The following is a 27,986-nucleotide window of genomic DNA, read 5'->3' as shown; positions in this document are numbered from 1 at the left end:
GTGAAGAAGGAAAGGTCATTTACTTATTCCCAGAACACAAGAACGAGAGGTCACCCAATGAAAGGAAGAGGCAGCAGGTTTAAAACAAACAGAAGGAAGTTTTTCTTCACTCAGTGCACAGTCAACCTGTGGAACTCCTCGCCAGAGGATGTGGTGATGGCTAGAACTTTCACAGGGTTCAACAAAGAGCTAGATAGATGCATAGAGGTTCGGTCCCTCAACGGCTCTTAGCCAGGCTGGGTGGGAATGGTGTCCCTACCTCTGTTTGTCTGGAGGTGGGTGACCGGAGACGGATCCCGTGAGGATTCCCTGTTGTTTCCCCTCCCCCTGGGGCACCTGGCGTTGGCCACTGTGGGCAGACAGGATGCTGGGCTGGAGGGACCGTTGGTCTGAGCCAGGCTGGCCGCTCTGCTGTTCTTATGTGCACAGACGTGAGATGTAACAGGTGGAGCCGACCGAGCGAAGACAGCCCCTCCGTGCCCTGCACAGCCCCAGAGCCCGCCTGTCCTGTCTCCGTCGCCTTGCAGGCCATCCGGCCGCACCCCCTCCCCCGGCCGCGATTGACGTTGGCCCCCGCGCATGCAGGAGTGCGGGCAGGACTCAGCCGGGGAACTAATCTAGTCCCGACAGCCGTCCTCTGCTGTAACCGCTAGGCCCTCCCTCCCTCCCTTCCCAGGGCCGGCCATTCTGAGGGCTCCTCGCTCTAGGAAAGTAGAGGTGGGCCTAGTGGTTAGAGCGGGGGACAAGGAAACAGGATTTCTGGGCTCTTTTCCTGACTCTGCCACGTACATGGGCGCTGGTCCTACAGACACGCGTGATCCCAGCCTCTCTGTCAATAAGCCCCACCCCCAAGCCCCGCCCCCGCAACCAGGCATGGACCCCTGATGCCCAGGCGCTTGCTGTAACCACTAGACCCCACAGCCCCGCCCAGCATCACACCTGCTCTGCAAGCACAAAGCCACGCGCCTGCTCCCTCGCAGGGCCCCTCCGTGCCGGGACAGGACAGGACGTCAGAGCTCCGCGGGCGTTACAAAAAGCAGCCACACATTTCCTGTGCCCAGACCTGTACATGAGATCGCTGCCTGGGACAGCTTCCTCATTGGCACAGGCCTGCCTAGGGCTGTCGGACGTGTCTCCTGCTCGCTGCCCCCCCACCGGCGAGCTCCCTCCTCAGCGCGGCACGGCACAGATCTGGTACTCAGGAGGGAGGTTCCAAAACCCGCTCCCCTGCGGGGTTAGGTCTATTTCCTGGGGGTCGCCGGGCCAGGTCAGGGCGAAGCGCTGCAAGACGGTGGTGAGGAAGAGGAAGAGCTCCAGGCGGGCCAGGCCCTCGCCCAGGCAGATCCGCTTCCCTGGGGAAACAAAGACAAACGTACCCATCCGGCCTGTCCCACAGACCCAGAAAGGGCGCTCGGTCCCTTCCACGCGTAGAGCTCAGCTCCCGGCAGCAGGGCTACAACATCACGCCCGGGGTGGAGACAGCGAATAGGGAAAAGTGATTTCCTTGTGCCCAGAACACAAGAACTAAGGGTCACCCAAATGGAATGAAGAGGGGGCAGGTTTAAAACAAACCATAGGGAGTTTTTCTTCACGCAGCGTACAGCCAACCTGTGGAACTCCTCGCCGGAGGATGTTGTGAAGGCCAGGATTTTAGCAGGGTTCCAAAAAGAGCTGGATAGATTCATGGAGCTTAGGTCTAGCAATGGCTATTAGCCAGGACAGGCAGGGAATGGCCCTGTTCTCTGTTTGTCAGAAGCTGGAAATGGGTGATGGGGGGGGGGCACTTGATTCCCTGTTCTGTTCCTTCCCTCTGGGGCACCTGGCGTTGGCCGCTGGATGGGCCGCTCTCCTGTTCTTACCAGTCCCAGTGAAGCTGCCGGCGCCTAGCCTCTACGGGGTGAATTTGTTCGGGGTTTGGGACCGAGGCCTCGTGCGGGGCAGGGGCGGAGGCGGGGAGAGACGCTGGTACCTGCGGAGAAGGCCATGAAAGCCGGGTTCTTCTGAAAGCGGCCGTCCTCGCCCAAGAAGTTCCCCGGGTTGAAGCGCTCGGGGTCGCGGAAGTGGCCGGGGTCCCGCAGGGCAGAGCCGAGCGCGCAGAGAACGTCGGTCCCCTGGCGAGACAGGCGGGTCGGGTTGCTTGGCTAGCTCCGGCGATCACGGCCGCAGCTCCCCCGCTGGTTCCAGCCACGGCATGGCAGGCTTGGGACCCAGGGCCGGGAAAGGACCCAGGAGTCCTGGCCCTGCTGCCACAGCGAGGCCCTCTGCCTGCACCCCATCCCGCAGCCGCCCAGAGCATGTGGGACCCCAACACCAGCCCTCCGGGTGGCCAGGAATGGTTGGACTCAAGAGCTGGGGTTGGGCGGGGCTTGGCTGGGGAGAGGGTTGTTGAAGGGGGGTGTGGTCTTGGAGAAGGGGTGTGGCCACAGGCAGAAGGGGCGGAGCTTGGCCTTCACCCGCCACCCATGGCTGGCACGGCTTGTCTCCTAGGTGCACCCAGGACGTGCACCCCCCCAGCCAGTTCTGGGGCCTGTCAGACCCCCATTGCAGCTGAGACTTCTGGAGAAATTGCTGAGTCCCACCCGTGGGGCCAGCTTTGCAGTGATTGTTTAGGGAGCAGATGAGTGGCCGACAGAGACCCAGGCCTGGCGCTGCCTCTGCATCGTCTGCCCAGCGCCAAATGCAGCTGACTCTGGGGTGCAGGCGTGGCCGGGCAGCGCCCAGGGCCAGGAAAGCAGAGCCAGGAAGGGCAGGGGGGAGGCTCCCGTGCCGGAGGGCGGTTGGGGGGCCGGACGAGGGCGTGTGCACTATGCTCCGCACTCAGCACCTTGGGGAGCGTGTACCCCCGGAACTGGGTGTCTCGGCTCACGGCGTGCGGGATCCCCAGCGGGAGGACGTAGCAGAACCGCTGGACCTCGTGGATCACCGCCTGGGTGTAGGGCATCCGGCTGCGGTCCTCGGCGGCGGGGCTGCGGTCCCGGCCGACGACGCGCTCGATTTCCTCGTGCACCTTCCCTGTCGAGACAGGTGCGGGAGGCACGTTACGGGCACGGGCAGCGGGGGCGCGGCACTCTCCAGCAATGCTGCCAGCAGGGGGCAGGCTGCTGCCGGACGCTGCCGGACAGGCGGAGAACTACCGCGCTGGAGAGACTGTGGTCGAGCACAGCTTGCACGAGGAGTCACCAGCTGAACGCACATCTCCTGGCTCCCAGTGTAGTGAATTCACCACAGATTCAACCTCCTCTGTGAGAGCTGGGGTGTGTGTGCTGGGCTCTCCAACCTAGCACCACTCTTCCCTACAATTTTTCAATCCATGTGCGGAATAAATTTTGTTACACGCACCAAAGCATGTGCAGATGTGCACCACCAGTGAAAGCACAGGCTGCGAGCTCGCTGCTAATCAGTGGGGTGGCATGTGAATCACTCCCGGTGGCTGCCCGAGCAGCCAGTGTACAGGAAGCATCCGCCCCAGCTCCCCCCTTTCCTTCTGCACGGGAGAGCGCTTTCCTTGAAGCCGTTGCTTCCATAATGGAGGCTAGAGACAGAACCAGGCCAAACGTCGCTCTCTGGCCCCTGCCGTTGGCTCTGCTACCGACAGTCCCCACCCAGAGTGGCCCAGGTTGAGGAACAGCCGGTAGCCCCCTCCAGCAGGGGCCGGCACGTCCCTTGGACGGGAAACGTGGTGTTTCCCAAATCGGTTTCCCCTCCAAAGTGACCCGAGAGCCACGAACGAACATGGGAATTCCCTGCCCGAAAACGTAATGTGCTGAAAAGAAAATCGTTTTGAGTCCAAGCCCGTTCGGTTCCATCCCGACGCGGCCCTGCCCTCCCGATCTGCAGGGCCGGAAAGTTTCCAAAACTCCAACGGAGGCGACTCCGTGGGCTGGCTCAGCAAGCTGTGCCAGAGAGATTTTCGGCCACTCCCTCTCCATCACCCCTCGCTCTGCATGAAACGGGGGCGGCCCGCCCCGCGCCATCGGTACCTTGGACCTCCGGGTGTTTCGCCAGGAGCAGGAAGCCGTATCTCAGCGTGGCGCTCACCATCTCGGTGCCCCCAAAGAACAGATGCACCGTGCTCAGCGTCAGGTTCCTCGCGTGGAACTCGCTGTGCGGGTTTTGCTTTTCCTGGCCAGGGGAGACCAACACAAAGCCCCCAGACTCTCGCTCAGGACGCTCCGACTCCGGGGAGACGAACGGCAACCCGAGGTCTGTGACCAGGTTTGCACCAGACCCAATCGAGCTCACGAGTCCCCAGGCAGGCGGGGAAGCGCTGGGCTGGGTTCCCTAGGGAGGGGTGGAATCTCCATCCCTGGAGGTGTTTCAGTCCCAAGCCCTGGCTGGGCGGATGGAGTCGGGCTGGTCCCGCTTTGGGCAGGGGGCTGGACTCGGCGCCTCCTGAGATCTCTGCCCGCCCACGGATTCCGAGAGGGGGCACAAGACGCTTCCCGCGCCCACTTGGCATTTGGGTAAATAACGGCGCTAGGTGGAGAAACGGGCCCCGGGCGACGGAGATAAAGGGGATTCTTCCTAGTGCCCAGCGAGCTGCGGCCTCGCCTCCCTGGCTCCGCGTCGGGGCGTCCCGGAGCCCATCGGAGACCCCCCCAAGATACCGCCCCCCCCGCCCCGTACCTCTTCCATCTTGATGAGGAAGGCGTCGATATAATCCCGTGGGCAGCTGGGGTCCAAGGTCTCCTGGTTCCTCCGCATGCGCCCAGTGACGAAATCGTGCAGCACCCCGACGTGCACAAGGATCCGGTTGTGGGGGCCAGGGAGGAACCGCAGGAGGCCTGAAAACATCTCGTAGAGCTGCGGTGGGGGGGGCGCAGAACGCTCTGTGAGCCACACAGCGAGGGAGCTGGCGGGCCGTCCCAGCTGAGCCCACCCCCCCGCCGACCCCATCTGGCTGCTCCCACAGCTGGCTCAGGGTGGCCCCGCGGGAGAGGACAAACACCGAGGCGGGCCCCGGAACCACACGAGCGGCTGACGGCCGGGGAGATTAGAGACAGGCCACTCCTGGCTTTGGAGATCCTGTGGCTGGCCAGCCGGGCGGGGTGGCCCGTTGGGCGTTTCTCCGCCCACACATGGGCAAGCTCATGTTAGAAAAGAAGAGGCAGGCGAAGTGTCTTGCCTGAGGCCCCGGGCTGCAGGAGCTGGGGCTGTTAGAAAAGACCCCAGAGACCAAGAAATTGCCAGTGGGGGCAAACCGGGGAATCCCCACTTGGATCTGGGCTCGTAGGGGCCCCCCGAGACAGCTCAGAGCCAGGCTGCCCTTCCCCCGAAGGCCTAGACAATGAGACGTGCGGCCATGTGGTGTGCTGGCCCACGGCCCCTGCTGTGCTGCTGTGGGGAGAGCGTGCGTCTGTCTGGCTGCGCGTCCGCCCGCCCGCCTGGGAGTCCGTGGGTTCAAGAACTGCGCAACGGGAAGATGGGCAGGCAGCCTCCTCTCGCGCACAGCAGGGCGGGGGTTGGGCCGCGCCAGGGCAGCGGGACGTGCCGGGAATGGGACTGTGTTCCATCAAACAGGATGGGAGGGTGGGATAGCGCCGGGGCCCCTGTGTCCGACTTGGGTCTGGGAAGGGGGGAGCTCAGGGGGAGACACTGGCAGCAGGCGGGTCGGGGGAAGGACGAGGCCCCCCTGCAGGAGGGCGGGGAGGGGTCAGGCGCCCCAGTCACACGGGGGGTTGGTGCCTAGGGCACTTAGGGGCTCTTGAAAACCCTCCCTGCACTTGTAGGCACCTAAATCCCTTTGGCCATCCTGCCTGGATCCCTGCTCTCCTCCCTGCACGCGCTCCCACCCCAGGCCCCCCGCGGCGCCAGCAGCCGCCACCCACCTGGGTCCAGGGGCTGCTCAGCTCCCGGAAGAGGCCCCGGATGGCATCAAGCAAGGCCAGGAAGGCCTGGTCCTGGGGGTCGAAGCGCTGCCCGAAGGCGAGGGAGGCGACCACGTTACCCACGGCGAGGCTGACGGGGCGGCCGGGCTCGAAGGGAGACCCTGGGCGGCAGGGCAGACGGGGTCAGCGGCCGGGGCAGAGGGAGGGAAGAGGAGCCGTGCGGGGCCAGTGGGCACAGGGGGGCAGCGGGGGTGGGGGGAAGACGGGCCCCGAGGGACCCCTCCTCCTTTCCCCACCCCGAGAAGGGAGGAACCGGAACCTCCCCATTTACGGACTTGGAATCCGAGACCCCCAGGGCGGGATCAGCCCCGACTCCATCGGCCCAGCCAGGGCTTGGTCAATCCGGGACCGAAACACCCCAGGGACGGAGACTCCAGCCCCTCCCTCGGGAACCCAGCCCAGCGCCCCCCCGCCCGCCTGGGGAGATCGTTTGTCCTAATCTCCAACCTAGACCCCCCCCCCCGCAAGGTGAGCCCATCGCTCCTCGTTCTGCCCCCCCCCCGAGAACAGCCTCTCGCCAGCCTCTTTGGACCCCCCCGCAGGGAGCTGCAGGCGACTCTCACATCCCCCCCCCCCTCGTCTCCCCTGCAGACGGGACAAGCCCCGATCCCCCGGCCTCTCCTTGTGGGTCCCGCGCTCCAGCCCCCGAATCTTTCCCATCGCCCTCCGCTGGCCCCTCCCCGACGCGCCCACGTCCTTTCTGCAGTGGGGGCCTAGAGCTCCAGACGTGGCCTCCCCGGGGCTGCACAGCGGGGACTAGTCACCTCCCCAGGGCACCCCACTGGTGGGCTCCACAGCCCCCCGCTGCACGTGGGGGGAGCCGCGGCGCGGAGAACCCAGCCCCTCCCCCGCGGCCCCCGCCTGGCGCAAACCTTTGGTTTCCCCGATCTCCTCCACCAGAGCCTGGGCCTCCGCGGCGACCCGCTCCTCCAGGAGCCTTTTCCCCATGCCCAGGTCCCGCAGGGCGGCGATGGAGAAGTGCCGGAGCTGCTTCCACCGCACCCCGTTGGCCAGGAGGAGCCCTGAGGGGGAGAGGAAGGAGCCCGGGCATGAGGACCACAGCGAGGAACCGCCGGGCCCCCGCGGGAAGGTGGCGCCCAGGGCTGGGTCCAGGGAGCAGGGTGTCTGCAGAGATGGGGAACCCCGGCCTGGGAGCCGCCAGGGGTACGCCTGCACCCCAGCCCTGTAACGCCAACCCCCTGCTGCCCCCCAAACCCGGACCCCTGGGGATGTAGTGGGCAGGCCTGTGTGGGCTGTGGGTGACCCCTGCTGGCCGGTGTCTGTAGCACTGCCCAGCGGGGGCCCGAGGTCACACAGACACCGGTCCTACCTGTAGAGGGCAGGGACTGAACAGAGGAAGCGGGTGTCGGGGGAAGGGTCAGTTTCGGCTGGGGGGAACCACGAGGGGGACAGACGAAGCAGGGGGCCGGGAGTCTAGGGGCCCAGGCACCCCTGCCCCAAGGGGGCTGAGGCACCCCGGTCCTACTCCTGTAGCCACATCGCGTCTGTCCCGGAGAAGCACTAACCCCTCCCTGTTCTACTGGCGGGCGGAGTCTGTTCTGGCTGCTCCGGGTGCAGGATCGGGGGGACCCGACGCGCCGTCACCCCCCTCCCCCAAACTCTGCCCGCCCCCCGCAGCCTGCGCGTGGGCACAACATCGTGAAGCACTTTCCCCCGGCGGGGTCGCGAGAACAAGCCCGGGGGCAGGGGCTGGGGGCTGGGTTGTGCCCGGCCGGGGGGGACCCGTGTCGCTCTCCTCCATCCCCGAGGAGGGACCCGGGCGAGGGGGCGCAGGAAGGGGGGACGGGGGAGGCTGCCCTCCCGCTCACCGTAACCCTGGAAGATTCTGTCCAGCGTAGGCATCTGTCCCCTGCTGCCGAACGCCTCGGCGTGGTCCACCAGGGCCTCCTTCACCGCCTCGTGCCCGCACAGCACCACCACCCGCCGCGGGCCCAGGGAGACGGAGAACACCGGCCCGTACTGCTCCCGCAGCTGCGGCGGGAACGGGTGCAAATGGGCAGGCGGAAAGACCAGAGCCTGCCGCAACCGGGAGGCGGAGGGGCCTCGTGTGACGTAGTGGGGGTACCTGGCTGGTTTCTATGCTGCTGGCTCTGGGGTAACCCCCACTGGCTGCCGTGGGTACCAGGACCCAGCAAAACAGGATGAGTCACTGTGCAAACCAGTGGCCAGACACCCCCCATGGAGAGGAACAAAGGAAGGTGGATGCTGCCCTGGCTGGGGGGCAGGGCTGGAAGAGGGTTAGTGAGTGGCTGGCTGTCTGGGAGCATGGAGGAGAGCCTAGGGAAAGGGGCTGGAGTTTAGGGGCCCAGTCTCCCCCCATCTCAAGGGGGCCTGAGGCATCCGAGCCCAGCTCTGTGACCAGAGTCCATCTGTGCTGTGCTGTATCCTGGAGAGGCAATAAACTTCCTCTATTCCACCGGCTGGTGCAGTCTGTTTGTGCCATTTCGGGGTGCAGGAGACGGGGGACCCCCAACGCGCCATCACACCTCGAGAAAGGGTCGCGCTGCAGCTCAAACCTCCCCCCTTCCGGAGACGCCTCGGGCGTGGGCCGAGCGGGGACCCACCTAGATCCCGGCAAGTAGGGCCGGAGTAAGCCCATCAGAGGCCCCAAGCACTGAAAAGATGCTGCTGCCCTCCATATGGAATTCAAAATAGAAACAAAACGACACCGTAAAATCTCTTTTTTTGGTGCCCCGATTTGGTGGTGCCCTAAGCACGTGCTTGGCCTGCCTATTGGGTAATCCAGCCCTGATGCGTTCGCCCGCGATAGCGCGCCGCGGAGATGCCAGCCGGGCCACAGGCCGGGCCACGTCTGCCCGGGTCTCCCAGGGGCACCGAGCCACGGCTCAGGAACGCCACACCCAGCAATGCTGCCGGCACGCACCAGCTTTTCCCAGGCCTCTCCCTTGACACATTTGGGACCCGCTTCGGTGCCCGCGGAGAACAGCGGTTGCAACAGTGGTTGGTCCGTTCACCGTGGAATTCAGTAACGCCCCCCCGGCGAAGCGGATGCAGACGGGGCGACCCGGGGCCTTCCCCTGCTTGGTCCCGCGCCCCCACCGGTTCCGATCTCCGTGCCTAACGGCAATGGTTTCGGAAAGCCGCGTCGGTCTACAACCGGCTGCAGCGTGGGAAGGGGCGTCCCGGGAGTAGCTGTACGGCCGCGCTCCTTCGCAAGCCCGGCGGGCTCGGCTTTCGCAGCGCGGTTCCGACACGTCTCACGCCATCGTGCCAAGCGCGGCGTGGGGGGGGGGGGGATGACTGTATCTGTACAAGCTCTGGCATATGCCTGGAATCCGAGTCCCATCCGGGCAATGTAGCCAAGCCTGTTCTCCCTACTGCAGGAATCCGGGTGCGTTGCCATGACAGCCTTAGGAGAGCGTGCCTCAGTTTCCCTTTCCCTACAGCGCGTGATTTCTGGAATGACCTTTTCTCCCGGGGAGAAGTTGCACACTGGCTAGAGGCACTAGCCCTGGAGTGTCAGGACTGCAGGGGCCTCTGAACACGCGGCGTGTCCCTGGGTACCAGGCGGGCCAGGCTTCCCCCCCAGGGATCAGGCACAGGCGGCCGCACCCCGGTGGCCAACGCGCATTCCCACCCTTGGGCGAGCTGGCTTTGGGGCTCCCCTACGCTCCCCTGTGCAAACCCAGGTGTTCTCCCTCCTCCCTGCCCTGTGGGTGCAGCCTGGATCTCCCTTGCTCAGCCGACTCCGTGGGCGGGCTGGGTGCGCCCTCTCGGCTCCCAGTGGCTGGGGGAAGGAGGCCCCGTGCAGAGGCCTCATCTTTTCAGCGTTGTTGGAGTCTTGCCTGCTCCTGGCTCCTGGCTGGTTTCACCCTCCCGCTCCCCCCATCGGGGCCAGCCGCCCCCCCCCAGGGAACCAGCCGTCGCCCAGCCTCAGCGAGCCGGGGCTGGCCCCAAATGAAGTGGACCGCGAGGAGCAAAAGCCCGCTCTGCTGGCACGCTGGCTGGCATGTCGAGCGAAGCCGGAGCCAAGCGCGTGGGCCTGGGCACAGCCGAGGCCCCCCCTTTCCAGCCGGGATCACCCCTTTCCAGCCGGGGCCCCCCCTTTCCAGCCGGGATCACCCCTTCCCAGCCGGGGCCCCCCCCTTCCCAGCCGGGGCCCCCTTCCCAGCCGGGGCCCCCCCCTTCCAGCTCGAGTCCTGCAACCCCGCGCGCTCTCGGGGAGTTCCCAGGCGCGGGGCTGGGCGCACGGTGCCAGCCCGCCCCGACGTACCCGCGCTCCCGCCCCGCTCGCTTTTCCCGGCGGGACCCAACTTACCGCCATCAGGGACGTGAACAGGTCGCCCCGCAGCAGCCGCAGCGCGTTGCCCAGCAGCGGCAGGGGAGTGGGGCCGGGGGGCAGGAGGCGGCTCCGTCCCGGCCGCGTCCAGGCCCAGAGGAGAACCAGGCACGAAACGCCGGCGGCCAGGGCCAGCGTGGCTGCGCCCCCGAGCTCCATCGGGCAAGCCGGCGCGGCACCGGGCGCGGATCTCTGGCGCTGGGCGGGGAGGGGCCGGGTGGGGGCGGGACCGGGGCGCTGGCGTTTCTCACGCCTGGGGGAGCGGGTGTCCGCGCCGTCCGGGCCCCGGCCCTCGGGGCTGTTCGCTCCGCTTCGCTGGGCCCCGGTCTTAGGGCTCGGCAGGAGGGCGCGGGGCAGGTTGGGGCTCCGGGCACGGACCGGGGGGCACCACGGAGACTCCTCGGGCCCTGCAGGCTCCAAGCCAGCGCCCCGGTTCCTGGGCTGCCCGCCCCGCGCGCCTGCAGGGTCGGATGTGGGAGGCGCGCCGAGCCCCATCGAAGGGGCTCGGGAAGGAGAGGCCCCCCCCCCCCTTGCTGAGCCCCAGCCGTCGGGCAGGATGTGGGCGCCGCATCCCGCGCGGGGGGGGGGGCTGTTTCTCTCCCGTGGGACACGGACCTGGCCGATTCGATCCGTGGAGCAGGGGGCGGGCGGCGGGTTCCAGCCCCGCAGCCACCGCGCTAACCACTAGGCCTCGGTGCCCTCCTCTCCTCGGCTGGAACAGGTCACCAAGCGGCCGTGAAAGGCGCGGGGGGGGGAGGGTCAGGTGACCTGCTGCCGGGCGGCCCCAGGCCCCTCTGTCCTCACTCTGAGCCCCCCCCGCGCCCCGGCCCAGACACCCAGCGCCCGGCTAGCTGACCCCCCCGTCCCGAGCCGGGGCTGGAGGCAGGACGCCGGAGCTGCTCCGGGCTCCATTCAGAGGCGCTCAGGCGGGAACCAGGTGCCCCTCCCCACACACCGGGCATCAGCGTCCTGGGGCGCCCCGGCCGGAGCAGACAGCAGGGCTCCAGTCGCTGCCTGGCCCTGGGCTCACACTGGGGGGGGGGGGGGGGGGGGGTAGGAAAGGCCCGGCAGCATGCCCAGCTCTCGGTCGGCGGGTGCGCACCATGGCCGGCCCGGCACCAAGAGAGCATCGGCGGCGCTCAGTGCCTTCCATCCCTAAGAGCAGCCGGACCGGGTGAGAGCAAAGGCCCGTCCCTCTGCCCACGGACACACAGAGGCCGGGACGCCCTCCTTCCCCAGCCTGGCTAACAGCCAGTGAGGGACCTCACCTCCGTGAATCTATCCAGCCCTTTTGGGAATTCTCTGAAAGTTCTAGCCGTCCCCGCATCCTCCGGCGAGGAGTTCCGCAGGTTGGCTGTGCGCTGGGGGAAGAAAACCTTCCTCGGGTTTGTGTTAAAACCTGCTGCCTCTTCGTGTCATTGGGTGACTCCCAGTGATTGTGCGAGGGGAGCAAGTCAATCTTTCTCCGCCCCCTCATGATGTTATAGACCCCGCTCCTGTCCCCTTTTTGAGAGGCGGCGACCAGGTCCGGCCGCAGCGCTTAAGGAGCGGGCGTCCCATGGATGCACAGCTTAGGCCAGCCAGGAGCGGGTCCGTCCGTCTGTCTGTCTGTCGCTGTCATGGGCCGGGCGAGGGGGGAGGGGAAATCCCCCGCGCAGGAGAAAGCGAGAGGGCAAAGCAGCTGACTCCAAAAGGACTGACCCACCCAGCTCGGGGGCCGGGGGGGGGGGCAGGCCACCAGCTTTTTAACAAAGGCAACAGAAGTGCGAAGTTCCCTCCCATCCCCCGCCCCCGGAGAATAATAGACTCCGCAGCGGGAGAGGCTGCAGTTCCACGTTTCGCCCACCAGGGGCTGCTGTGGCGCCAGAAGACAGGACAGCTGGGGGGGGGGGGGCGCTTTGGACTGCCTGTCACATTACCAAATTGGAGGGAAGCAGCCAGATCGCTGCTGCACCCCTAGGTGGGGGTGTTGGCCCCAGAAATCTGTATGAAAGGGAGCCATGTGGGGTATTGAATGGGAGCTTGTTGTTTTCTGATCCTGTGTACACTGTTTATGTGAATATATAATGTCTGTGTGTGTAGATCTGTAATCTGTGTAGAAGCTGAATATTTCTGTGAATGGGTTAAGCATGGCTATGGACAGGCTGAGTAGCAAAGCCCTGTGGAACAATGACTCTCAATAGGCTATGGACACACCCAAAGAATGGGATTTGTCACCTGAGGGCAGCCAGCAGGAAACCTGACCAGGTGACTTGCTGCATACTGGAAGAGGCCAGGAAGGAGTATAAAGAGGCCATGTGGTCGATGCCATTTGGTTCTCAGCTCAGCACTTCATCCCAGAGGCAGCACTGCAGGGATTGAAGAGCCCGGAAGACCTGGGAACCCATCCTGATCGTAGGATGTGCAATAAGGACTTTTAACCAGCAGCTGCAACATCTCTGCTAGAGCCTGCATCGAGAACTGGGAGATTCGGTGCATGTAACGTACTGTACTTTAATAACCTTACTCTCAAGCTTTTCTTTCTTGTAATAATAAACCTTTAGATATAGATTCTAAAGGATTGGCCCAGCGTGATTTGTGGGTAAGGTCCAGAGGGTAAATTGACCAGGGATCTGTGGCTGGTTTCTTGGAACCGGACAGAACTTGTTCGGGGTAGGTGGGATTGGGTGCTAGGACCCCCCACCTGTGTATAGGCCCGGGGCCATCTGGGGCACGGATATAGCTGGGGTGTCGGAGGGGTTTTGCTCGGGAGGCTTCAGGCAGGCTGCTGAAGCGCTCTGTGAGACTGGTTTTTGGCCTGTGTGGAGAGGTCGCCAGTCGGGGGCTGTAAGGAACCCCGGATTTGAGCAATTCGCCCTGAGCGGACGCACTCAGCTGTGCCCAGACAAGGCCCGGTCTGTCACAGTGGCGTAGTCGGCAGGATCCACAGATCTTGGTCAATTGAGCTTTGGGATCAGGACCCCACGCTGTCTAAATTTGATTTTTGGTGTTGAGAGTTTGGTTGATTAAAGAGCCGCTGCGATGATCCCGGAACTATATGAGAGTCTGAGCAAAAGTGCTCTGAAGGATTTGTGCTTGGGGAGAGGCATTGCCTTTAGGAAAAGGGCCTCTAAACTAGATCTGGTAGTGTTGTTATTAACCAGAGATGTGGATGAAAAGGAGCAGAAGCAAGCCAAGGAGGCTGCTGAAAGAAGGCGGAAGGCAGATGAAGAAATTGCTAAGAGACAGAAGGAGATGGATCGGGAACTTGAGGAGAAAAAGGCAGAATATGCTGAGAGACAGAGGAGGGAAGAGGCAGAGCATGCAAAGAAGATGGCCCTAGCCAAGGAGGAAAATGCTAGACTTGACCTCCAGCTTAAGAGACTAAAAGAACAAGAGAGACTGTATCCTCCTGAAGGTTCAATGTATAACTCTGTGGGTATGGGGTATGCTTATGATATGGCAGACGTATTTTACCCAGCTGATGTGATGACCCAACCCCAAAGCATGTGTAAATGCAAACCTTTTGTGTTACCTGTAGCTAACAGGGAGGTTTGGGAAGGGGGTGCATGTGGGTATGGAAAGTTTCCTGGAGCTGGTCAGACTCCCTGTAACCAAGGGGAAAGTGTCTCTATATGTGAGCCTGTGGGTGAGGGCCCGTCTGATGCCTCAGAGGTGAGGCTGGAATCAGAACCAGGGCAGGAAGAGCCCAGAAATCGGGGAAATGTTTCTCTGAGGCAGCCTGGAGTGGCTGGCCAGAGTGAAGTTTTAGTTGAGGAGCTGGTGGCTGGTGAGGTTTGTGGAATTGAACCTGCACAAGCTGAAAGTGATTTGTGTGAAGAAGCACAGTGTGTGCAAGCTGGCAATTTGGCTGGTGGAAGTAGCAAGGGGGCAGTAAAGGAAGCTGTCCCAGTGGCTAGCTGTATGCCTGAGATTAGCCAGGGGTGTTGGGACAAGGGAGAAGCTGTCTCTGGTTGTCTGGCTGTGTGTGGGGAAGAGTTTCTTCCTTTGTCTGAGGAAGGTGCCCCACAGCCTGTGAAGGCTGAGAGCAGTGTTGTTGTCCCAGAGTTGGGTCTGGATATGGCTAAGGCCCAGGAAGGGGGTGGCCCAAGGTTTGTGTCTGCTGGGGAGAGGGATGAGGTGACTCAGGTAGAGTCAGTCAGTGTTTTACCAGAACCCCAGAGACCAGACAGTGGTGACCCTGATATTGTGCCTGATGCTGCTGTGTTGCTGGCAGAGGGGGGAGCTACTCGGTGGGAGCAGGGAGACCCCTTAGCCCGGGCACAAGGAGAGAATGAGGGTGTGTTAACTCTGGTGCCTAATGATGGTGTGGACGTTTACAGCCATCTAGAGAGCTGCACAGGGAGTGAAGATGCCTCTGACCCTGTCTCTTGTGAGTCTGTCTATGTGCCTGAGAGGGGATTATCTGTGAATCCACCTGAGGGGCCAGAGATAACTCAGGGAGTAAGGGAAGTGCAGGAGGAATTGGTTGGGGCTCAGCAGGGCAATGCTACTGCAGAGCCAGGGAAGGGTGAACTGCTGCTTAAGGAAGCTCATAGGGAGGAGAGTCCTGGCAGTGCTTGTAGCAAGCAGTTTGCTGTGACTGAGGGAGGTGACAGGGCCTTGCTGGGAGAAGGCATTCAGGAGAAAGCTCTGCCTGTAAAAGGCAGCAGCTTCTTGTGTGAGGCCCTTGTTGCAGTGCCTGACAGACAGAACTTGTCTGTTAACAGTGACTCCACTGACTTGGGTTTAGGGAAACCCAGTGTGGATGGTGGTGGAGAGGTCTCGGAGGGACTGAGGGTTGTTCCAGAGGAGGCAGGAACAGCCAGAGAACTGGAGCAGGCGGTTAACCCAGTGACTGTGGGTGACCAGCTTGCTGGGAAGTCAGTGTGTGTGGGACAGGATTGTTCCCAGGTGAGTGAGGAGAGTGGGAAGTTAGTGTCTCAGATTCAGGAGAAGGGCTGGGTAGCTAAGTATGCAGAGCAGAACAGCTGTGTGGTCACTCTCCCTAGGATGCAGGAGATGGCAGTTACGCTCCCATCTCTGGACACGGTGGACACTCATACTCAATCAGGGAAGTGGATATCTGGTTCCATGTGGAAACAGAGGTTGGAGGTGGACAGAGGAGAGACTTGGGAGTCTACAGCTCACTGCTGTTACCCCACTGAGTGGGGGAATGGGGAGAATTCCAGGGCCATTGTGAGCCAGGGAGTCACGCCCAGCCAGCCCTTTGTCTCGGTCAGGCCAGAGGTTTCAGGCCTGGAGCCCAGAGGACAAGGGGGAGGGGCAGGACTTGTTTTGGCCAAGAAGATTTGCAGTTTAAACCTGAAGGGCCAAAACTGCAATGGGGTGGGGCCAGAGAAGGGGCCTGAGGGAGAATTTCAGTATACACCTGATATAGGATTGTTCTTGTTACTGATGTTAATTCTTGTAACCAATGGATTATTGTTGCAGAGAATTGTAACGGTATACAGTGTGCATGAGCTTATGAAAATACCATGTAATCTGTCTGGAGATGTACCAAACGACAGATGGTATGTAAGGGGACATTGTGATGTTGCTATTTGGTGGTTAACACTTGTAACTGGTCTTGGAACTTCTTACAGGACAAAAAGGGTTCCAGCCAGAAGGTCCTGTGTAAGAAGGGAAACTGAGGCACACCACCATTTTGGTTGGGGAGGCCTGTGATGCCCTCAGTGATGTTACTGGCATCACTTCCTGCATCAATTTTGCGTTGGGGGTGTCACATTACCAAATTGGAGGGAAGCAGCCAGATCGCTGCTGCACCCCTAGGTGGGGGTGTTGGCCCCAGAAATCTGTATGAAAGGGAGCCATGTGGGGTATTGAATGGGAGCTTGTTGTTTTCTGATCCTGTGTACACTGTTTATGTGAATATATAATGTCTGTGTGTGTAGATCTGTAATCTGTGTAGAAGCTGAATATTTCTGTGAATGGGTTAAGCATGGCTATGGACAGGCTGAGTAGCAAAGCCCTGTGGAACAATGACTCTCAATAGGCTATGGACACACCCAAAGAATGGGATTTGTCACCTGAGGGCAGCCAGCAGGAAACCTGACCAGGTGACTTGCTGCATACTGGAAGAGGCCAGGAAGGAGTATAAAGAGGCCATGTGGTCGATGCCATTTGGTTCTCAGCTCAGCACTTCATCCCAGAGGCAGCACTGCAGGGATTGAAGAGCCCGGAAGACCTGGGAACCCATCCTGATCGTAGGATGTGCAATAAGGACTTTTAACCAGCAGCTGCAACATCTCTGCTAGAGCCTGCATCGAGAACTGGGAGATTCGGTGCATGTAACGTACTGTACTTTAATAACCTTACTCTCAAGCTTTTCTTTCTTGTAATAATAAACCTTTAGATATAGATTCTAAAGGATTGGCCCAGCGTGATTTGTGGGTAAGGTCCAGAGGGTAAATTGACCAGGGATCTGTGGCTGGTTTCTTGGAACCGGACAGAACTTGTTCGGGGTAGGTGGGATTGGGTGCTAGGACCCCCCACCTGTGTATAGGCCCGGGGCCATCTGGGGCACGGATATAGCTGGGGTGTCGGAGGGGTTTTGCTCGGGAGGCTTCAGGCAGGCTGCTGAAGCGCTCTGTGAGACTGGTTTTTGGCCTGTGTGGAGAGGTCGCCAGTCGGGGGCTGTAAGGAACCCCGGATTTGAGCAATTCGCCCTGAGCGGACGCACTCAGCTGTGCCCAGACAAGGCCCGGTCTGTCACACTGCCCCTGGGGGGACTCGGAGAGGTTTGGGGCAGGCGTGGGGCGGGGAGCAGGGCAGCTGGGGGAGGAGGCTCCAGGTTTAGGAACCCAAGCGCCAGCCGACCCAACGCCAGCACGAAGAACACTGGGGGCAGGAGGGGAAACTGAGGCAGGGAGCTGCGTCTGGGGTTCTTTGTCGTCCATCTGGGAGTGCCTCGCACGATCACTGTCATCGACCTGGAGGTGCCTTGCACACTCGTCATCGATCTGGGTATAGCTTGCACGGTCACTGTCATTGATCTGGGGGTGCCTCGCACGATCACTGTCATCGACCTGGAGGTGCCTTGCACACTCGTCATCGATCTGGGTATAGCTTGCACGGTCACTGTCATCGATCTGGGGGTGTCTCGCACGGTCACTGTCATCGACCTGGAGGTGCCTTGCACACTCGTCATCGATCTGGGTATACCTTGCACGGCCACTGTCATCGATCTGGGGGTGTCTCGCATGGTCATTGTCATCGACCTGGAGGTGCCTTGCACGCTCATTGTCACCAATCTGGGTCTACCTCGCACGGCCATTATTGATCTGGGGGTGCCACGCATGGTTAACGAGGCTGATGTGCTAGAATCTGTGCAAAGTGCAACACCTGGTCACCTGAGGGGTCCACGCCTGGCAGGGGGAGTGTCGGGAGAGGCTCTCGGCACTCGGCCAGGGAGCACCAGGGTCACCGCTGTCGTGGGCAGCCAGAGAGCACGAACCCCCCACCATGCGCCCAGATGCCCCCAGACTGACAGTGCTGGGCCCCGGGAGACGCTGCTGCTTCAAATCTGAAACTCCACCGGGGTCCCTGGGACCAGGCTCTGCCACGTGCTGGGTGGGCAGCGGCGTTTCAGGCCCCAAGCCACGTGCCGTGCTACCCCCCCCACCGAGCTCACCACCCAGCCACACACAGGGTGTGTGTGGGGGAAACTGAGGCACAGAGCACGGCAGCAACCTGCTCAGGGTGGGACAGAATCCAACCCCCCCGAGAGCTGCTGGATTCTCAGGGGCAGGCCCCTTACCTGGAAACGAGGCGACATCCCAGAGATCTTTGCTCCTCTCCGCAGCCCTCTGCCTCTCCTGGTGGCCTCCTGCCCCGGCCTCCGCCCGCTCAGGCACCAGGCGGAAAGAGACACTCGGACCACAACGCAACTGGACAGGGTCTCAGTGGCTTCTCTTTGACAGTCAGCATCAGGCACCAAGATGATTGTGCTTTGTGTGTCTCGCACACAGAGCAGGTGACTAGGACATAGACACACACACACACACACACACACACACACACATGCGTGCTCCTCCACAGCCATGCTCCCGCTTGCCTCCTGTGCACAATGCTGGTGCCCTGGCCAGGTGGCGTGCAGCACGAGGGCGGGGCGCTGTGCGAGGTGCAGCACGAGGGCGGGGCGCTGTGCGAGGTGCAGCACGAGGGCGGGGCGCTGTGCGAGGTGCAGCACGAGGGCGGGGCGCTGTGCGAGGTGCAGCACGAGGGCGGGGTGCCGTGCGAGGTGCAGCCGAGGGGGAGTGGCCCGGCCGCCCGGCTCAGCGGGGGACGAAGCGCAGCCGATAGTCCCGGGGCAGCTTGCCGAAGCCGTGGTACTGCGGCGAGACGTCCAGCTCCTCGGGGCCGGCCGGGCGGAGGGCGAAGCGCTGCAGGATGGTGGTGAGGAAGAGGAAGAGCTCCATGCGGGCCAGGCCCTCGCCGGGACACGCTCGCTTCCCTGCAGAGAGCGCGGGCGTCGTTGGCAGGCGGCTCCCCCCGCCCCAAGAAAACCGGCCGAGGGGGCCCAGGACCTGAGTCTCCGGCCCCTCGGATTCGCCCCGAGCGGCGGCTCCTCCCCCCCGGCAGGGCCCCTGGGCGCGGCCTGTGGCTACACCAGCCCCGGGGCTGCTCTCAGTGATGCCCAGACGGGGCGGCGCCGGCCTGCGGCTGCACAAAGGGGTTTCCTGCCACGTCCCGGCCAAGCGGGGACCCTGGCCCCCAGGGGCGCCAGTGCCCAGCGAATGCCCCGGGTGAACCCTCGGGCCTAGCGACTGGGACCTGCCTTTCCTCCGGCCGCTCCTGCCACCCTTTGGGCTGGGGCCAGGCTGAGGGATGGTCCCTGCCCCAGCGGGCTCGCCTGAGGACCGGCCTGAGGACCATCTCCCTGGCTTGGGGCCTGAGGGGCACAAGGAGGCCCCGTCCATTAGGAACCCCACTTTTTGGGGATGCCACGTGGCCCCCCACGTCTCAGGCCTCCACCCCAGCATGGGGGGGCGATGCAAGTCCTGCGCCCCGGGGGAGTCCTCACGGGGAGGCCTCGAGCCGTGATCCGGGGCAGGATCGGTGCCGTCCGGCTCTGGCAAACAGACTGGTACCCGGGGCACTCCCCGGGCAGCCCCCCGCGACAGCCGCCCGCCGCCCATGGGGCACTCCCCGGGCAGCCCCCCGCGACAGCCGCCCGCCCCCCACGGGGCACTCCCCAGGCAGCCCCCTGCGACAGCCGCCCGCCCCCCACGGGACACTCCCCAGGCAGCCCCCCGCGACAGCCGGCCGCCGCCCATGGGGCAGTCCCCGGGCAGCCCCCCCGCGACAGCCGCCCACCCCCCACGGGGCACTCCCCGGGCAGCCCCCCCGCGACAGCCGGCCGCCGCCCATGGGGCAGTCCCCGGGCAGCCCCCCCGCGACAGCCGCCCACCCCCCATGGGGCAGTCCCCGGGCAGCCCCCCCGCGACAGCCGGCCGCCGCCCATGGGGCAGTCCCCGGGCAGCCCCCCCGCGACAGCCGGCCGCCGCCCATGGGGCAGTCCCCGGGCAGCCCCCTGCGACAGCCGCCCGCCGCCCACGGGGCACTCCCCAGGCAGCCCCCCACGACAGCCGCCCGCCGCCCATGGGGCACTCCCCGGGCAGCCCCCCGCGACAGCCGCCCGCCCCCCATGGGGCACTCCCCGGGAGCCCGGACCTGCCGAGAAGGCCATGAACGCCGCGTTCTTCTGAAATCCGCCATCCGCGTCCAGGAAGTGCCCGGGGTCGAAGGTCTCCGGGTCGGCGAATCGCCCAGGGTCGTGCAGGACGGAATGCAGGATGGGAAACACGGCCGTGCCCTGGTGGAGAGTTTGGACCCAGCTTAGTGGAGATGGCTCCGGATCTGACACCTAGGACGGGGCTCGAGGAGTGGACGGGGTCTGCCTTCTTGTCCTTGTTCACTGGAGCCAGGTGGGGGGGGAGACGGTCCCTGCCCCAGCGAGCTCACAATCGACAGGGCCCCACGGCAGCTGTTCTTTAGAGAAACCACCACTGGAGGGCAGCAAAGTTACACAAGGGCCTTGCACGGTTATTTCTACCCGTGCAAGGTCAGGGCACAGTGTGGCGCATTCCAGTGCGGCAGCTTCCTTGCACTAGTGCAGCCGCCTGCCCACACAAGGGGCAGCAGGCCCTGGGGAGCGGGCCCCCGGGAAGCCAGAGCAGGAGCCGGGTGACCCTTTGTATCCGAAACTGGTTTGCTGATTTTTCCCCCTAGATTCTGCTGCCCTTGCACCAGCTTGTTCACGTTGGGAAAATCGTGCAAAGCTCTGCTGCACGGGGGCATTTTGGAAGTGACAGGTCGGGCTTCGGTTTGAGCCCAATCTGCAGTCCGTTTATCGCCCGATGTCCCCAAACGGAAACCTCAAGAAAGGGGCGAGATTGGAGCCAAACCGTCGGCTCGACCAGAATCCGGGCTTTTGCCTGTCAAGTTGTGACGTAGTGGGGGTACTTGCTGGGCTGTGGTGACCCCTGCTGTCTGGAGCAAGACCCAGCAGGGAAAACCTCGCTAGGCAGAGGTAAGGCCAAACTTGTTGAACCAGTGGCCAGACACCCCCCATGGAGAGGAACAAAGGAAGGTGGATGCTGCCCTGGCTGGGGGGCAGGGCTGGAAGAGGGTTAGTTAGTTCCTATCTGGAAGGCAGGGAATAAGGAGCTGGGGAGGGGGCTGGGACTCCCCTATCTCAAGGGGGGCACTGAGGCCTCTTAGCCCCAGTTCCTGTAACCAGATTACATCTGTGCTGCGCTGTGCTGGAGGAGCAATAAACCACCCTCAATTCCACTGGCTGGTGCAGTCTGTTTGTGCCATTTCGGGGTGCAGGAGACGGGGAACCCCCAACGCGCCATCACACAAGTCTCTGAACCTGTTTGCGGATTGTTCATTTTCGCCCCCGCAGGAAACAATCCGGCCCCGGCCCTCAAGCAGCCCCCCCAGACTGACCCCTCGCGCTGCCGTGGGGTGACGTTGTGGGGCCCGGCCCAGTGTACCTTAGGAAGGGTGTAGCCTCTGAACTGGGTGTCCCGTGTCACGGCGTGGGGTGACGTTGTGGGGCCCGGCCCAGTGTACCTTAGGAAGGGCGTAGCCTCTGAACTGGGTGTCCCGTGTCACGGCGTGGGGCACGCCCAGAGGAAGGACGTCGGCGAAGCGCTGGATCTCGTGGATGACGGCGTCGGTGTAGGGCATCTTGGCCCTGTCCTCCATGCGGGGCGCGCGCTGCTGGCCGATCTCCCGCTCGATCTCCGCCTGGACCTGCGCTGTGACGGGACGGCACAGGGGAGGGCGGTAAGAGCGGGAGCCCTGCTGTCCTGCCCGTCCCAGCGGGAGGAACATCCCCGGATGGGTTGGGGCTTCTTAAATGACAGCCCATAAGCTGCGTGCAAGGTTGGTCGTGTGGCAAAGGCGTGGCCTGTGGGTGGCCCTGGCCCCGCCCCTTCTGACAGAGGTCCCGCCCCTTCCACACAAGTCCCCGCCCCTTCAGCCACCTCTCCCCATGGAGCCATCCCCTTGCTGGCATTACTCGCCACCCACGGCAAAGACCACGGAGGCTACTCGTGCCCACTGAGGGCCGTTCCCAGCCCGCCCCGGCCCGGGGAAAGGGAGGAGCGCTCTGGCGTTTCGTGGATCCCCCGGAGCCAGGCCTGGGCGTTTCACTGCCCTAGCAGGCCCCGGCTTCCTCCCCGTGCAGTCGGACTGGACGTGCTTGCGGGGCTCCCGGTCGCCCGTTCCCGACGCCGGCTGGGAGCAGCGGGGCCCGGAGCCGGCCCCGTTCCCGCAGTGCTGGCTGACCTGCGACCTGCGGGTGTTTCAGCAGCAGCAGCAGCCCGTAGCGCAGGGTGGTGCTGGTCGTTTCGGTGCCCCCGAAAAACAGATCCAGGGCGGAGAGGAGCAAATTGTCCTGGTGGAATTTGGTGTCCGGATCGTTTTCCTCCTGGAGAGGCAGGGGGCGGAGGAGGGGCCGTGAGAACCGCATGCCCCGCCCACACCCCGCCTCCAGCTCCGCCCACACCCCGCCCCCTGGAGCACGTCTTGGGGGGCTTTGGAGCCGTGACACCAGCCCTACTGGTCTGTCCTCCCCCACCCTCCCCATTCTCCGGGAAGGCTGGGGCCACACGCCACCCGCTGGGGTAGGGTTGGTTTGCCCTCATAGTGGGGGCGCTTGGCTCCCATGGGGTCCTGGGTGGCATGGGCGGGGTTGGGCCATGGCCCCCCCAGCCCCAAGTTCACTCACCACCAGGATCGCCCCCATGGGCTGCCCCCTGGAGACCCTTCCTGGCCTCCACATTTCTCTGCTCTCCCAGAAACCGGCCAGAGACATTTCCAGGTGGGTCTGAGCTCGGTCCCAACTGGGCGGTGGCGCCCGAGCCAGCCTCGAGCTGGGCAGGAAGCCTCGTGGAAACGTTCCCCGTTTGTCCACCTTGGGAACGTTCCCAGGAGCCGAAAAGCCGAGTCCAGCGGCTCGTTTGGTTTCGATTTTGACCGCTCGGAAACAGATGGAACGTCTGGGATTTTCCTTCCTACTTCAAAGGAAAATCTCATTTTCCGCTGGCAAACGGACACTTGTTCCATGTGGACACGGGGCCTCGGGACAGTTTTCAACTTTCCAAGCATTTTCTGCGTGGAGCCGTTCCTTGAAACGGCCCCTTCCCTGCGGCACGCTTCGCCCTCGCCGAGAGGGCGTTTCTCCGCCGTCCACTGGGTTTGGGGTTACATTCCCAATCTGCCCGCGACGGGAGCAGGGGGAACGAAACCAGATTCAGGGTGTCTACACGGGGGTTCGCTAATCCGGTGTCACCGACCTGCCGCTCACGGCCCTGACCTGCTGCATCCGGATGAGGAAGGCGTCGGTGTAGTCCCGTGGGGAGGACGGGTCCAGGGTCTCTCTGTGCTTCTGGACGACCCCAGCCACGTATCGCTTCTGTTCTTCGAAGTTCTCAAAGAGGCGGTGGTGAGGGCCGGGCAGGAGGTTCATGATGGTGGGGAAGAGGTTGTAGAGCTGGGGGGTGCAACGAAGGGGAACCGTGGGTGCCAAGAGGACCCCCCAGAGCAAAGGGCTCCGTACGAGAGCCAGGGAAGCCACATCTGGGGGGCGCCCGGCCTGACGGGCCCTGATCTTGGGGGAGTCTGGGGGGGCCCTGATCTCGGCCGGAGTCTGGTGGCGCCCGGCCTGACGGGCCCTGATCTCGGGGGAGTCTGGGGGGGCCCTGATCTTGGCCGGAGTCTGGGGGCGCCCGGCCTGACGGGCCCTGATCTCGGCCGGAGTCTGGGGGCGCCCGGATCTCGGGGGGGTCTGGGGGGGCCCTGATCTCGGCCGGAGTCTGGGGGCGCCCGGATCTCGGGGGGGTCTGGGGGGGCCCTGATCTCGGCCGGGGTCTGGGTGGTGCCCAGCGGGCCCTGATCTGGTTAGAGATCCCAGGCAGGCTGCGGAGGGTGAGCCCAGCCGGGCCCTGCTGCCCCCCACCCGGGGGCTTGCCTCCTACCTGCACCCAGACGGTGTCCACGCGGCGGAAGTTGGCCTGGATCAGGCTGAGCAGCGTCTGGAACTCCTGGTCCGCGTAGTCGAACCGGGCCCCGAAGACCACGGAGCAGATGACGTTGGAGACGGAGCGCCGCAGCACGAAGGTGGGGTCTATGGGAATCCCTGGAGGCCGGGCCCGACAGCCGCTCAGCTGTGGGGCTGGCCCTGCCGGCGCCATGGGGCAGAGGGAGCCCACGCTGGCCAGCCCAGAGAGTCGGGGCAGGCGGCTGTAACGCCTGGGCACGGCCGGGGCGGCTCCGGGGATCCCCCCCACCACTTCCTGTGCCTCCTCCGCTTTGTCCCCCCCCTGAAGTCCCAGCCCCGGTTCCCACCCGCCTCGCAGGAGAACCCCAAACTTCTCCTCCTCTCCCGGCCTCTGCCCTCCTCTCCCGCTGCGCCCTGAGCGCCTGGCCACTCTGCTGTCCCGGGTACCGGGCGGGGTGCAGGGCTTGGGCTGGGCTGCCCGGATCCCCCCTAGCCCTGCACCCTGGAGTTAGCTCTCCATCCTCCCCGCCCCCCAACCCCGGTGGTGGGTGGGGTGAGGGGCAGGGAGGACTTAAGCCACGGCTATCATCTGGCCTCTGCTCTAGCCCCCCCAAATAACAGAGCCCGGTGCCGTGGGGCATCCTGGGATGTGCGGTCCACGTGCCTCCTGCTCCCATTCTCTTCGCTTGGCCACGTTCTGTGGCTGGACTACATCTCCCATGATGCACCACAGCACCCGCCCCATTCCCCTCCTTTCCTAGCGGGGCGAAAGTGATGCATCCTGGGGGATGTAGTCTGGCCAGATCGGCCAGGCTGCAGAGGAACAGGGACTCACGAGGCAGCTGGACCACACGCCCCAGGGTACCTCCTGCTCCCTGCACTTTGAATGGCTATTGTAGGCCTGAAATTTTCCCTGCCCGGTTAATAACACCTGCAAAATGGGGGGTGGGGAGTCGTGGGGCGGCCCCAGGGACAGGGCTGGGAGGACCCAGGGCACCCCCCTCTTTGGAACAACCCCAGAGCTTTGAAAAATCCCAAACCTTTGGTCTTCCCGAGCTCCTCCAGTAGGTAGTGGGCCTCCTCCCGGATCCGCTCCTCGATGCTCCGCTTCCCCATGCCGAAGTCCCGCAGGGTGCTCAGGGCGAACCGGCGCAGCTGCTGCCACGTCTCCCCGTTGCTGAAGAAGAGCCCTGGGTGCGGAAAGGGACTGGGTGGGCAAGCGTCTCCCAGCGCCTGCGCCCAACTCTCGGCCCCGCGCCAGGCGCCCGCTCCCCCGCCCCTCGCTAGGGGGAAACGTGCCGCTAATGAGGGGGGACGAATGCCGGGAGCTTCCCCTGCAAGCCCCTGCTCCCCTAGACCCATGACTAGCCAAGAGGCTCCTCTTTCACGGACAGACGTTTCTATGCGGTGTGGGGGGGAACCCTCGAAAAGTGCCCCCCCCGAGACTCAGGAAACAGGAGGTGAAAGAAAAGGACCCAACATTTGTTATTTTTAGAATAGCGGGTCACCTGACGCAATGAAAAGGGAGCTGGTTTAAAACAAACCAAAGGAAGTTTTTCTCTGTGCAGTGCACGGTCAACCTGTGGAACTCCTCGCCACAGGATGTGGGGAAGACCAAGATTTTAACAGGGTTCAAAAAAGAGCTAGATAGATTGACGGAGGTCAGCCAGAATAGGTAGGAACAGTGTCCCTAGCCCCTGTTTGTCTGGTAATGAGCGATACCCACCACCCATGTTCCTCACCATTGCCCTTGGAGGTCCTCTCTGCCAGAGCCAACCCCTCCCGGCCACTGAACTCCTCCGCGTGGTCCACCAGGGCCTCCTTCACCGCCTCGTAGCCCCACAGCACCACCGCCCGGTGCGGCCCCATGTAGATGGTGAACACCGGGCCGTACTGGTCTCGGAGCTAGTGAAAGGGAGCAAAGGTTACTTCTGGACACTCCTCCCCATGCCCACGCCGTGCCACGGTTTACCCAGCGAGTGGAGGTGCATGGTCACCAACCCTGCCGGAGTCAGGGAAACTGAGGCACAGCAGCAAACTGGTGCAGCCGTAGCCACGTGCTGGGCTGGAGCGAAAACGCCCCTGGAAAGGGCACTATTTCGCCTGCCCCGGCTGTGGTCGATCACAGAGAAATGTGCTCTCCTGCACATGCGGGACACCTGGATATTTGGTTTTCAGCTGCCCGCCCCCCGGAGCCCTTTGCTGGTGGACAAAAAGCCGAACCATTTTTGGATCAGCTCTGGGGAAGAGCCAGGATTAGCGCCCGTGCTTGCTAGCCCGCTGCTCATCCCGCCGACCCACAGCGGCTGGGGGAAACCTATCTGCCGCTGTGCTGTGGGACGAATCCCCTTCCCCCAGCTCACAATACTGCCCAGCAAAGGAACGGCTGTGAATTAAACGCACGGCAGCCCAAATAATTCAGGCTTCTGCCCCATCGCAGCCCCAGACAGGCCGCACCTAGTGCCAGATTCTCCTCTGGCATAAGCAGTGTTCCCTTGAAGCTTTTCCATCTGTGTGTGGAATAAATTTTGTCACGTGCACGGAGGCATGTGTGAATGTGCACCACCCCTCGAAACAACAAACCTGGCGGCGAGCGCTGTGCTAATCAGCCGGGCGGCATTGGAACCTCTCCTGCGCAGCCGCCCAAGCGCCCGGCTTCCAGGCAGACTGGCCATAAGCTCCATGGACGCCAGCCCCGGAGGTCGACAAATGACCCGGCCCCTCTAGGTCACAGGTCAGAGCTCTGGCCTGTATTAACCTGCTCCCGCTCGGGTGCAGGGAGGCGGCCGGACAGGGCGGGCTGGTCCCTGCCCGTAGGGGCCGGATTTTGGAGAAGCTGCGGCCCCCCAGCCGTCTAGCCTCCCCCTCTGTGCTCCCCCCTGGCAGAGCCCCGCCGTCGGGGCTCCCTTCAAGAGCAGAGCCCCGAGAGCCAGCAGGGAGCCGTGCGGCTCATTCTCCCTGGGGCGGCCGGGGAAGCGGGGATGCAGGAACTGAACTCACCGCCAGCAGAGAATGCAACAGCGAAGGGCCCCACAACTGCCGCAGGTTGCCCAGGAGGGGGAGGGGGCGCGGGCCTGGGGGCAGGTTGCCCCGCGCCGCCCTGTGCCCCCTCAGCAGCAGCAAGAACAGGACGGCCGTGAGCAGGAGCAGCGGGCCGGTGAGGTCCATGGTCCCGGGAGCAGGAAGAGGAAGTGACAGGACCACACCTCCCCGTGCGGGCGGGGAGCAATCCGAAAGCGCCGGGCCAGGGTTCAGATTCCCAGCGCGGGGGCCTGGGGCCGGCAGGCAGGGCTGGCTGCAAAGCGGCCGCCGGCTTTCGGACCGCAGCGGGCTGGCTGCGCCCTGCGGGAAAGTGGCTTCTCCGGACCCGCTCCCCCAAAAGTGATAAAAAGTTGCCTTTTCCCCCTGCAAATCCCAAGGCCCCCAAAGGCCGTTTTCATGGCCCGGTGCCGAGGGGGGGGGGGGGATCCTGGGCTAAGAGAGGGGCCGGGGCGAGTTAAAACACAGCGCCTGGGACACAAGCCCGGAGGCTCCCTGCTAGCGAACCGCTTCCCAGAGAACTCGGCCCAGGCCGCCGGTCCAGCCGGATTCCCACGCGGGGCTTTCGGCAGCTGGAAAACTGGGGCTCTGGAAACCGTTCCTGACACCAGGGGTGAGCGCCGGGACACGGCGGAGCCAGGGGCAAAGGTCAGCGGCAGCGTCTTGGAGCGGGGGGCTCTGTACCCGTGGGGCTGACCCCCGGCTCCCCCGGGAATCCCACCGAGGAAAGCGCCGCCGAAGCGGAGACATTTCCGGGGAAGGGTTTGTTGTGATCAAGCAGCGTTTTCCGACCGGGGGCGGGTTAGTTCATTGAACCCCCCCCCCCTTAATCGCTGACGTGAGGATCAATTCCTGGGCCGGGTGTGTGCGGGGGGTGGCCCTTTCCCCGCTGGGCGCTGCCGTGGGTCACTAGGGCGACACACGGGGCCCTCTGTGACTCTAGAGCAGGGTTTCTCACCCTGTTACAAACATTCAAGTACTCCCAGGACCTGCAGGTTTCAGACACACACACGGTTTTTTTTCTACCATGGCAACCCATTTGTTTAAACAACTTAATCGTAGCCGGGCAGGTGAGGAAAGTTTGGGGTGTAAAAATTACAAAAATAAGAGTAAAAACCCCAAACTTCAGTTTTTCCACTTTTCCATTGTCACCCCCCAGACCTCTCCCCAGTCCCCCTAAGGAGACTCGTCCCACTAGTGGGGAAACACTGGTCTACAGCAG

The 27,986-nt window shown here is 63.6% G+C and overlaps 2 protein-coding genes across 4 annotated transcripts; both read right to left on the bottom strand.

Annotated features, from left to right (window-relative positions):
- Position 1: 1 nt before the first annotated feature.
- On the bottom strand, positions 2-18,253 carry LOC142823880 (cytochrome P450 2G1-like). 2 transcript variants are annotated; one of them, XM_075915584.1, is made up of 10 exons: positions 17,969-18,253; positions 11,478-11,570; positions 7,718-7,880; positions 6,761-6,910; positions 5,829-5,989; positions 4,627-4,803; positions 3,981-4,122; positions 2,825-3,012; positions 1,970-2,111; positions 2-1,352 (listed from the first exon to the last, which is right to left on the bottom strand). In XM_075915584.1, exons 1-10 carry the CDS (start codon positions 18,251-18,253, stop codon positions 1,171-1,173), a joined length of 1,683 nt encoding a protein of 560 aa, XP_075771699.1. In that variant the 3' UTR covers positions 2-1,170. The 2 variants fall into 2 exon arrangements, with proteins under 2 accessions (XP_075771699.1, XP_075771698.1); XM_075915583.1 differs by lacking the exons at positions 11,478-11,570; positions 17,969-18,253 and adding an exon at positions 10,189-11,471.
- LOC102459201 (cytochrome P450 2B11-like) lies at positions 18,096-26,929 on the bottom strand. Of its 2 annotated transcripts, XM_075915593.1 has the most exons (9): positions 26,726-26,929; positions 25,468-25,630; positions 24,766-24,915; positions 23,703-23,863; positions 23,042-23,218; positions 22,012-22,153; positions 21,292-21,479; positions 19,885-20,026; positions 18,096-18,664 (listed from the first exon to the last, which is right to left on the bottom strand). In XM_075915593.1, the coding sequence occupies exons 1-9, from the start codon at positions 26,891-26,893 to the stop codon at positions 18,486-18,488; spliced, it is 1,470 nt and encodes a 489-aa protein (XP_075771708.1). In that variant the 5' UTR covers positions 26,894-26,929; the 3' UTR covers positions 18,096-18,485. The 2 variants fall into 2 exon arrangements, with proteins under 2 accessions (XP_075771708.1, XP_075771709.1); XM_075915594.1 differs by lacking the exon at positions 18,096-18,664 and having other exon boundaries at positions 19,888-20,026; positions 21,213-21,479.
- Positions 26,930-27,986: the final 1,057 nt, after the last annotated feature.

The sequence above is a fragment of the Pelodiscus sinensis genome, unplaced genomic scaffold, assembly GCF_049634645.1.
Source record: "Pelodiscus sinensis isolate JC-2024 unplaced genomic scaffold, ASM4963464v1 ctg34, whole genome shotgun sequence".
In the NCBI taxonomy this organism is placed as follows: domain Eukaryota; kingdom Metazoa; phylum Chordata; order Testudines; family Trionychidae; genus Pelodiscus; species Pelodiscus sinensis.
Note: the sequence above shows the minus strand (reverse complement) of the source record. Positions and strands in the feature narration are given on the sequence as shown.